The sequence below is a fragment of the Anopheles gambiae genome, chromosome 3 (assembly GCF_943734735.2).
Source record: "Anopheles gambiae chromosome 3, idAnoGambNW_F1_1, whole genome shotgun sequence".
Classification (NCBI taxonomy): Eukaryota; Metazoa; Arthropoda; class Insecta; order Diptera; family Culicidae; genus Anopheles; species Anopheles gambiae.
The window spans coordinates 20,950,188-20,961,108 of NC_064602.1; the positions used below are offsets into that span (position 1 = coordinate 20,950,188).

General features: G+C 44.7%; 1 protein-coding gene across 1 annotated transcript; it reads left to right on the top strand.

The window, feature by feature from the left end:
- The first annotated feature begins 1,924 nt into the window (after positions 1-1,924).
- LOC1279909 (DNA excision repair protein ERCC-5) lies at positions 1,925-6,714 on the top strand. Its single transcript, XM_061657552.1, has 4 exons — positions 1,925-2,135; positions 2,207-2,382; positions 2,451-4,376; positions 4,452-6,714. Exons 1-4 carry the CDS (start codon positions 2,048-2,050, stop codon positions 6,591-6,593), a joined length of 4,332 nt encoding a protein of 1,443 aa, XP_061513536.1. The 5' UTR covers positions 1,925-2,047; the 3' UTR covers positions 6,594-6,714.
- The last annotated feature ends 4,207 nt before the right edge of the window (positions 6,715-10,921 follow it).

The following is a 10,921-nucleotide window of genomic DNA, read 5'->3' on the forward strand; positions in this document are numbered from 1 at the left end:
ATGAGGTCAAGTTTCTAAAAGAAGTTATATAGAATACTGGTAAACTTACTCTCAAAGTTTTTTGGTTTGTTGAATTCAAAAAACGTTAATTTTCGTTTACACTTCCTTACACTAGTTCAAGTTGTTTCAAGATTCAATATATAAAATCTACTCTCCTCTCGTAAACCAATTGCTAGACTAACTCGTCCCTCCTAGAAATCTTCATCTTCCTATGATTACTAGATCACTATCCAAGAATTTTCAAAGTACGACAATTTAATTTCCTATGCCTACTCTTCGCCCATTTTATATTGTTCAATGCTAAACCAGCAATACAGTCGGGCTGTCCCAGCTTTTCGAGCATTTTGCAATCAAAGATATGCGACCAAGAATTTTGCAACCAAAGGATTTTGCGGCCAAAGGATTTGCGACCAATAATTATGCGAACAAATAGTTTGCGACCCAGAAGTTTGCGACCAATATGTTTGTGATCAAGAAGTTTGTGATCCAAAAGTTTGCGACCAAAGATGTTGTGACCTAGGACTTTTCGATTTTGCTCTGCGTTTCCCGGAGCCTACCTGAGCTTGAGTAGCAGATGGAAATGTATATTCGCACTATACGTTGTACCGTCTGTAATATCCTGGAGATTTGACCCCTGATAAGACCATAGTGCTCAATATGCCGGATCAGAATATGCCCATCACCGTGACAACTGTGCGATAAGAGGAATGTCAAAATAAAGATCATTCGTTTACGGATCGTTGTACTGACAACACCTACAGCCTTCTGTTTACTCTTCTACTTTGCGATTTTGTGCCTTTGTTATAACTTGAACGTTTAATTCAAATTGGTAAAATTCGAGGTTTTACACGTCTAAAGTTTCTTTTTAAGTATTCAATGTCCATTAGACCTTCTTCTTCTTTTGGCACAACAACCGCTGTCGGTCAAGGCCTGCCTACTACTGGGCTTGGCACTTACTTATAACACACAGCAGGATAGGGAGACCTACACATGAGAGCACGGTCCATTCGAGGTTTGAACCCATGATGGGCATGTTGTTTAGTCGTACGAGTTGACGACTGTACTACGAGCAAAAGACCATTAGACCAGAACATATAGAAAACAGGACAGATTATGTAATTTCACATAACCGACGAGACATTACCTTTAACTTAAAAAAGGGCTGTGCCGTTAAAGACGGAACGTCAAGTCAGCCTTCATTCTTAGGTCCAAATAAATATAAAACGTAGTTCCTTTGAACACCCATTTGGTGGAGCCAGAGTGAATAAATCAGATACAGGTAATCAAGAATATCGCTATTAGATACAGGTAATCAAGAATTTGACTGGAGCGTTTTAAACTGTTTTTTTATGCTAATGCACTAACGGTCCTGATGATCTTATGACTCAGGTATGATCAAAGTGCTAGTAATTTAAATAAACTATGCCTAAACCTCCTGTCTTGCTATATTAACTGTTTTTCTTTTTTATTCTGGAAGGACGGCTTTGCCGTATAGCTTAAATATGAACTGCTTATATGGATTTTAAAAATCCGTACATTTTAAATAACATCTAAGTAAAATGTAAACTAAATTTAAGAAAAAAATCTAATTTGACCACAAACACGATGCATGGTCGACCACGGTGATTTGTTTTGATTTAAACTTTTGAACCTGCGCGTATAAACAAACATATTTTGCACAAGTTTTGTTTTGTACAAGTTGTTCCCGAGATACGCTATTAATGCGGACCGAGAAGAAACTGCGTATCGCGAATTTTCGCGTAAGTCCATAGGGAAATTAATTGATTTTAGACAATTTATATACCAATTCAGTACAATTTGCTCATGGAACTGTCAAATTTAGAAACCGCGCATCACCAAATCCTCGTATAGAAGGTACCGCGTATTGCGGGAACTATCTGTATATGCCGGCATCTGTCATTCAGGAAGATTCCTGTGCTGTCGTTGTGCCGCCAGGTGTGTGTATGAGTAATGTTTATGTACAGAACGGCGCGAATTGCGGTGTTGCCGATTTGCACGCGTCCTGCCTGACTAAAGCGGCCTCGAAATGGGAGTTACAGGGCTCTGGAAGTTAATCGAACAGTCCGGCAAGCCGGTTCCGCTAGACACGCTCGAGAACAAAGTGTTGGCCGTAGGTAAGAATGGGTGCGTGTTTGTGTGTGGTGTGGAAACGAAGGCTCTAACTGTTTCGTTCTGGCCTTGGCAGATATTTCGATATGGTTGCATCAGGTGGTGAAAGGATTCCAGGACTCGAAGGGAAGCGCATTGCCGAACGCTCACGTGCTCGGTCTGTTCCATCGGCTGTGTAAGCTGATGTACTATCGCATCAAACCGATATTCGTGTTCGACGGCGGTGCTCCACTGCTAAAGAAACAAACGATCGTGAGTGCCATGGTTTGGGCGGCGGCACATAAAAGGATAGTCATCTAACACTGTTCTTCCCATTGCAGGCAAAGCGTCAACAGAGCAAGAACAACTATCAGAATGAAGCTGACCGCATACAGCAGCTGCTGCTGGAAACGCTCGCCAAGGAAAAGGTTGTCCAGCAGGCGCTCGGTTCGGCCACCAACATTCTCATCTCGCCCTCCAAGAAAGCAATCACGAACGGTGGTCCCAGCACCAGCAAGCAGCCCGACCGTGAAGAGGAACCGGACGCAATGTTTAAGCTTCCACCGCTCAAAGCACCGGAGGAGCCGATCGACCTAGACCGGAGCGACAGCTCGATGGATGAGAAAGCTTCCCGGCATTACTATCACCTGAACCTGAACGCCATCGATGTGACGAGCGTGTACTTCAAGAACCTGCCGGCCGATGTGCGGCACGAGATTCTGAACGACATCAAGGAAACGCGCAAACAATCCTCCTGGGGACGGCTGCACGAACTCCCGGTGCAGAGCGATTCGTTTTCGTCCTTCCAAATGAAACGCTTGCTTAAGCGGCGCCAGGTGCAGGTAGAGCTGGAGGAAGCGGAAAAGGAAATGGGCGGTAAGTGCCTCTCGCTAACCGAGCTCGAATCGCTGCTAAACGAGGAAGGCGTAGAAACGTCTTCCAACCGTGCGGCACAGAAAATCGCATCGGATGAAAACACGCGCTTTCTGCTGGTGCGAGACGTGCAGAAGGCGATAGAGAAGGCGAAAGCTCGCGAAGAGGCAGAAAAGCTAGCACCGGCGCCACCGAAGGTGCCAAAAATTTCCAAAGATGAAGTTTACAGCCAGCTGCAGGAGGAGGCAGACGATAAAGAGATGGACGAGGATCTGCAGCTGGCCATTAAAATGTCGCTAATGCAGGACGAAACGCCGCACGCCGTCATTGAGCTCGATGAGGATGAGTTGCGCATGTCGCGCACGCAAAAGCGGGTGCTGGGAAACGCAGCACAAAGCTTGGCGCGCGGTTTTATGCTCGAGTACGGCGGGCTTACGACGGAAGAGTTTAACGAGCTGCTGCACCAAACGCAGGACGTTGATAGTGGGGACATTAACGAATCGATGTCACAAATGTTTGTCCCCAGCGAGGAACCGGCCACTGTGGAACGGGAACGTGCGACTCTAACGGAAATACGGGAAGAGCAAGAGATGATACTGGAATCGATCAAAGAGTCAGAAAAAAGAACAGAAGCAAAACCCCCGTCGGAAGGGGCAGCAGACAGCGACGCGGAAACCGAATCCGACTCGGACTTTGTCGATGTGCCGGAGGATAATTTGAACGATTCGGTGACAGGAATTTCACTGCCGCTGAACAGCACGAACCACTTTAAACCGCACTACAATCCGATCGTAGACTTTACGATCGATGATCTGAAACAGCTGTCGCAGGCGGGGCCATCGAAGAAGAAGGAAGTGGTGCAGGTGGTCATCAAGCCGGAGGAAATAGGAGTGTGCGACCAGGACGATATATTTGCGGACATTTTCACCGTGAAGAAAGAAGCGCCCGAGATGCCAGTGAAGGAGAAGGGAGAAAAGGAAGCCAATCGCCCGGATGGACCGAATCCACCGATGATTAGCATACCGGAGAAGCAAGTGAATGAAATCATGCAGGAGCAGCATGAGAACAACACCTCGGATAGCGACAAACAGCCGAGTGTGGACGGTGCAGTAGCTGCGAAAGCGTTTACCGGGTTAAAGATAAAGAAGGTAGAAACTATAAATGCGCAGCTAAAGGAGGAGCTGGAAAATCTGAAGAAAGCTCCGCCAGTTATCGATCTGGGGAATATACTTGGCCAGCCCGTTCTGCCCGTACCGGATCCGGTTCTGCCCGGTACGGATCTGAAAAGTATTAGCGAAACGCTCAAGCAACAGCTGGAAGAGCTGAAAGCAAGTGCTAACGCATTCAAATTGGATGAAATTAATCTCGATGCTGTTGTGGCGAATAGTGAAGAGGTAAGGGACAATGTGACAGTGCTGCTGTATTTATAAATTGTATTTATTGATTTCTTTTTTACATTACAACCCAAGGTTCGTAGCGAGGATGAAGAGAACGATAGTGAGGCTACCATTATTTATGATGCTGATTTAGATGCGGAAAAAACACCCACCAAGCAGATTGAGTCGCAGAATTATAAGAAAGGGGAAGCTAAATCACCTTCAACTGCAACCGAAGATGATGCATTGAAGTCAAAATCTCCCATTACAACTATTGGAGATGAAGAATCATTAACGAAATCTCCTTCTACGTCTAAAGAAGCAAAAGGAACCGACACAGCTTCTCCTGTGATTGAAATCATCGACAGTCCTGCCAAGGCAGGTACGTTGGAGCATTTAATAATAGCACGCACACCCGGCAAGGACTCGCACAAATCAACCGAACCGGAGGAATCGATCCCCCGCGTGCCGAAACCCTTCTTCGTCAACAAAACACCTCCCTCGGCGAAGAAAGCAAACGCTGAAGAAGATGCAGAACCAACGAAACAAACCACCCCCAGTAAACCCGTTGCGAAAGAGCTGTTCCCCGCCGAACCGGTACCGTCTACAAGTAAACAGGCGCCACCACCACCACCCGCACCGGAACCACAGCCCGTCCGGGCGGAAGATCTCATCACCGAAATGGCCGACACGCTGAAGGAAGCACACACACCGCTTGAGCTAAAGCGCATGGCGCTCAATCTGGCCGAAACGGAGCGTGAGCTGGAGCGCGAGCGGAACAAGCAGTCGCGCATCGGCCTCTCGATAACGGAGCAAATGCGCCGGGACTGTATGGAGCTGTTGCAGATCTTCGGCGTACCGTTCATCGTGGCACCGATGGAGGCGGAAGCGCAGTGTGCTTTCCTGAACCAGCTCGACATGACAGACGGCACCATCACGGACGACAGTGACATCTGGCTGTTCGGGGGGAAGAAGGTGTACAAGAACTTCTTCAACCAGCAGAAGCTCGTGCTCGAGTTTACGATCGACGGTATCGAGCAGATGTTCCAGATGGATCGCAAAAAGCTCATCCAGCTGGCACTGCTCGTCGGCAGCGATTACACGACCGGCATACACGGTATCGGCGCGGTGACGGCGCTAGAAATATTGGCCTCCTTTCCACCGACACCCGAGCAGCCGGGCGAAACGTCCGAGATGATGTCGATGCTGTCGGGGTTGCGCAAGTTCCGCGACTGGTGGCATCACGGTCGCAACGGTGCAACCGGTACGCGCATTTCGCTCAAATCGAAGCTTAAAAACATTGAAATTGGGGAGGGTTTCCCGAGCACCGGGGTGGTCGAGGCGTACCTGCAGCCGACGGTGGACTGTAGCGAGGAGGAGTTCACCTGGGGCTACCCGGACGCTGACCGGTTGCGGGACTATGCGCGCCAAAAGTTTGGCTGGAGTCAAACGAAAACGAACGACATACTGCTGCCGGTGCTGAAGCGGTTGGATGAGCGTAAGTCGCAATCATCGATTAAGAACTACTTCAAGGTGCAGAGCGCGGTCGGGCACAATAGGTTGAAAGTGAGCAAGCGGGTACAGCACGCTGTGGATACGATGGCCGGAAAGATCGACCCGGAGGAGGAAGCGAAACCGAAGAAACGAAGTCCGGCGAAAGCGAAACAGCCGGGTGGTCGTAAGCGGAAGCAACCTGCTGCCGCCAAGAATGCGATGGAGACAGTAGATCTGGAGGTGATTGAAGAGGAAGAGGATGACAAGAAAAAGGAGGAATCTCCAAAGGGGGCCGTTGCCGAAGAGGATGATGATTTTGTTGAGCCAGCAAAAACGACCCAAAAGGCGGGTCGTAGCCGTGGTGCTGCTGGGCGGAAGAAAGCAAACGACGCCGCAGCAACAGGAACTGCGGCAAAACCGAAGCGTGGCCGTAAAGCGGCACCGAAATCGGACACGACCAATGACACACAACAGCCAGAGGGAGGAGAGCCTTCCACTGTCCAGCGACCGACACATTCGCTGGCGAATATTGGTGGAATCATTGCGAACATTAACCAACAGTCGGCGGACAGCATGGGGGTGGAAGAATCGGTCGAAGGGCGACGAAAGCGGATCGGTAACAAGATGCCGGACTTTAATCCGGCCATACCGCAGCGCGTGAAAGATGAGCAGATCATGGCGGAACGGAAGCGGCAGGCGGCCGAATTGTTTAAGAAGCTGAAAGCGAATGGTAATAAGTAAAGGGCGAAGGGAGAGTTGTTCGATGCGCGTGATGTAAAGTTATAGTTGCAGGGGTTTGTGATTTTTGCATTCTTTCAAAAGCAATTTCAAACAGTTCAAATAAATTCCATGTGCATTTAAATGTGCTGTTTTGTAACTGCTTTGGGACTCGGATTGAGAAATGTTTTGGTAATGAAAATAATGATGGTCATAGAAAAATACATTTAATTATCCAGCGTTTTCCATACTTGTTGGCTCTCGATCGCTGAAATGTACTGCTTCTCAGCGCCTTATATTGATCCTACGTCCTACATCTTATTCTCATGGCAGATTAGCATCGTTATCTCGAATGACTCAAGAAGTATGTCCGTTTCTGCATCCAATAGTACCCACAAACTTCTTCTTCTTCTTTTGGGTTCAACAACCGTTGTCGGTCATGGCCTGCATGTACTACTTGTGGGCTTCGCTTTCAGTGACTTATTGATTCCCCCATAGCAGGATAGTCAGTCCTACACGTATTGCGGCACGGTCCATTTGGGGCTTGAACCCATGGCGAGCATGTTAAAGTCGTACGAGTTGACGACTGTACTACGAAACCGGCTCCAACTAGTGTGTGGTATATCTGAATCAGATTCATGAATCTAAATGAATCCTTTAAGAGAATCAATGAATCTGAATCTCGGTTGGAAAGATTCATGTATCTCAAGAGATTCTTATATCTAGATGTATCCACGAAATTCAAGGGATTCAAAAATCTCCAATAATTCATAGAGTTTGAGCTTTTTCTTATATATTCTTCTTATTGGCGTAACAAACTGTGTGGTCATGCCAGCATATACAGGCTTATAGACTTCTTGCCATGTACAACACAGCCAGATACATGTGGTCCCCGAGATACACGGTTAATGGGGACCGAAAATTGCCTCAAAATACCGCGTATCTCGAATTTCCGCGTAAGTCGAACCTCGTAATTTCCAGCCAAAATATCACCAATCTTGTGTAATTTTGCAAATAGGGGGTAGTTTTAGCCACCAAATTAATTATTTGATGTGATTATGACTGAATTTAACAATTTTAAACCTTTTCAAATGGTTTAAAACATTCGATCAATAGGGAAATTATTCGGCATTTGACAATGGATGTGTCAAATTAGTACAATTTGCTCAAAAAACTGTCAAATATAGAAAACCGTGTCCGCGTATAAGAGATACCGTGTATCTCGGGGAACGCCTGTAGTTTGTTTTGCTACAGAGAGACAGTCCATGCGAGGCTTGAATCGACGACGGGCATGTTGTTAAGTCATGCGAGTTATCCACTCAACCACCATTCGATCGTGAAAAATCAATATTTTGAAAATCATCTTACGAGATTCATAAAGTCTTGGAGAATCTTTAGAGATCCATGAATCTTTGTCGCTCTGTGATTCAATGTGGGAGATTAATTAGAATGAATCTCAACGAAAGATTCATGAAACCCAACACTACCACAAACTCTCTGAAGAATACCAGAGCTTTAACGTTGCATCGCTATTCTGGAAGCTTTTTGGAAATTAAAAATTTACAGACGAAATAAGTTAATAATTACGGCAAGTTATTTACTAAAAGCAGTTTTGCTGAACCTTATCTGCTGTTTCACCAATGCATCGACATGCCTAATACACAAAGCGTACTACGGAGCAGAGCCGCTAGTAAACAGGTAGTACATCTTCATAGGACAGAACATCAATCCAAATATTGCTTCTTGTTTGTTCGTTTGATGATCATCCACAAAGCAAAGATCGAAGGAGATCGAGATATGGAGTCATCACATGGCTCTTTCTGCCCGACTAAACGTGGGGTTCGTAAGCTTACATCAGAATATTTTAACAGTTCCGGCAACTCTCACCTTGATACATTCGCTTGCCTATTAATAAACAGTTGATTGTTGATAATATTATCCCAAAAATCATTATTTTGTCATTTTTTTCGTCGCTCTTACGTACAGGTATTCCCCGATATACGCTATACTCGATATACCGGATTTCGTTGTACGCTATTTTCTAAATTTGACAATTCTTTGAGCAAATTGTACTGATTTTTGACACATCAAATATCAAATGCAAAATAACTTGCCTTTTTGTCGAATTTTAAAAACCATTTTAAAAGATAAAAAAAATGTAATCTTCAGTTGAAATCATTTCGAATAACTAATTTAGTGGCTAAACCCCTACCATTTCAATTAACATTATATGAAAATTAGCTATAAATTGACTGAAAACCTCGATATTTGATTTACGCTAGTTTTCGAGATACGCTATTGCTTCCGGTCCGCATTAATAGCGTATATCAGGGAATACCTTACATTGTTTTATTAATAACGCAGTTGTTGTATTAACGATGTATTCATAGCATGTACAGGATCAAGCTTTTAAAAGAGTGCCCAATCTTTTAAAAGCCTCCATGTAACATAATAATTTTAATTCACCCCAGTGTACGAATGTAACACATTATACAAAATCCTCTTGGCATATAAGACTAAACAAATATTTTCTGCTATCAATCTAAATATATCATAATTTTATTAATTTTTAACAAATTTTTTGGCTAATGAGAATATAATCTCCCCCAGAGAAATCGAGATTTATAGAGCAATCAATTCTGAAACGACACAAAGATCGAAAAAAGATCACTTTAGTCAACAGTGAGTTTACTTTTAAAACAGTTATAACAACGTTTAGTTAGTAAAATGATTGAAACAAGTGATTGACTTAGTGTAAGTGATTGACATAAGTAAACGACTTTAATTTCACACCATGGGAATATGTTCCACTTATTGCACCGAAAGACCTTTACATCAAACCTATCTAATATTGCACCATTTATGCACCACCATCCCTCCCAAATGGTCAAAAGGTTACCCTCCCTGAATGCTTAGCCAGAAGCCGGCCCCAAACACCAAGCGTCTCCATGTCCCTGCGCACGCTCCGAAAGGAAGGTATCAATTTGTAGTAATCGGAATTAGTACGACATTGAGTGGACAGCGCACGTTGGGGGCGCGGTATAACACGGTCACGGATGCACACCACCTTTCTCTCTCTCTCTCTTTCTCCCCGCACGACCTGCCAGCGAGTAGGACAGGAAGGTGGAATAAAAAGAAGAACGATTTGAATTGTAGATTGCAGAAAATGAGTAACATCCGAAGACGACAGCCGACGTCGACTCGGAACGACCGGCCAGCCGGGTGCAAATGACGACGTTCTCTGCCGCGTGGCGAGTTTGGTGGCAGGAGGACGATATCTCTATTAAGCCGGCCAGGTTTTGTGGGAAGGTTTTATTCCCCCATTTCCCTTCTTCACCTTCACCGTCGCCGGGTTGGTTTGGGTAATGAGGACGTGCATACCGTACCGCACCGTATGCTAATTGTTCACCGTCTGTTGTGTGGAAAAACGGAAAATGGCAATTAAGTAATTTAACCGGAGCAAGAAAACTTTTTCCTTCCCCACTCAATGCCACTCAAGCGGTGGGGTTTCCGGGCGTGCTGGAAAGTGATTGTCGCTGATGATGACATGGTGGACATGGGGGAATGATGCTCGGGCTCTAGACGTTTGTTTAACGGTTGCTCCGTTGACAGATTTACCACCGACATGATGTACCGGCCAGGTAATGGAGATTGATGACTTTCTGCCATTATATTGCTCTTATTCCTTTCTCAAGAAAGCTGTTTTGAGACTGTAGACTTTACATAATAACTTTTAATTGATTTGGGACGTGGAGATAATTTTCAGAACAAAAAAGTGATAATTTTTCATGATGAATGCGTCTGTGAGATTGATTTTTGTGTGTAAAAACCCCTCTCTAATCTAGAATTTCTGTTTAATTAATTAAAACAACCGTTTTCGACTACTTTCTTCTTCTCTCTGTCTCTTCAATTTCAATTCTAAAAACAATACTTTCCTCCTGTGATAGGCCGTACCGACCCATGTGAATGTGAGCGGTTTGTGTGTGATTTAATTTGAAAGCTGTCTTTATTTATGAGCATAAACAACGCAATGATAAGCGTTGCGCGCACCCAGTGGCATGTATGTTTGTTTGGTGATTAAAATTTATGTATGGTACAGTGAAGAGAAGCGCGAAGTAAGCGAACAGAGAGTGCTGGGAGTGTTGAAATGTGTTTTTTTTTGCTGATAAGTTTTGCAAAGAAAAAACTCGGCAAAACAAAGCAATTCAATTCAGCGTTAGCATGGTAATATAATTCGTACCCCCGGTTGAGCTAGAGCTCATTTGCTAATGAATGTAATAAAATTAAAGGTATTTAGAAAACAATAAAAATGACACAACGTTTGTTTGGAGCGCTTGTATAATGTGTAAAAG

Bases quoted from the DNA above. Each gene is read 5' to 3' on its own strand.
- LOC1279909 (XM_061657552.1), top strand. From the start codon at position 2,048: ATGGGAGTTACAGGGCTCTGGAAGTTAATCGAACAGTCCGGCAAGCCG. The intron at 2,136-2,206 runs GTAAGAATGGGT...TGGCCTTGGCAG, and splicing joins GAACAAAGTGTTGGCCGTAG to ATATTTCGATATGGTTGCAT. The intron at 2,383-2,450 runs GTGAGTGCCATG...TTCCCATTGCAG, and splicing joins TGCTAAAGAAACAAACGATC to GCAAAGCGTCAACAGAGCAA.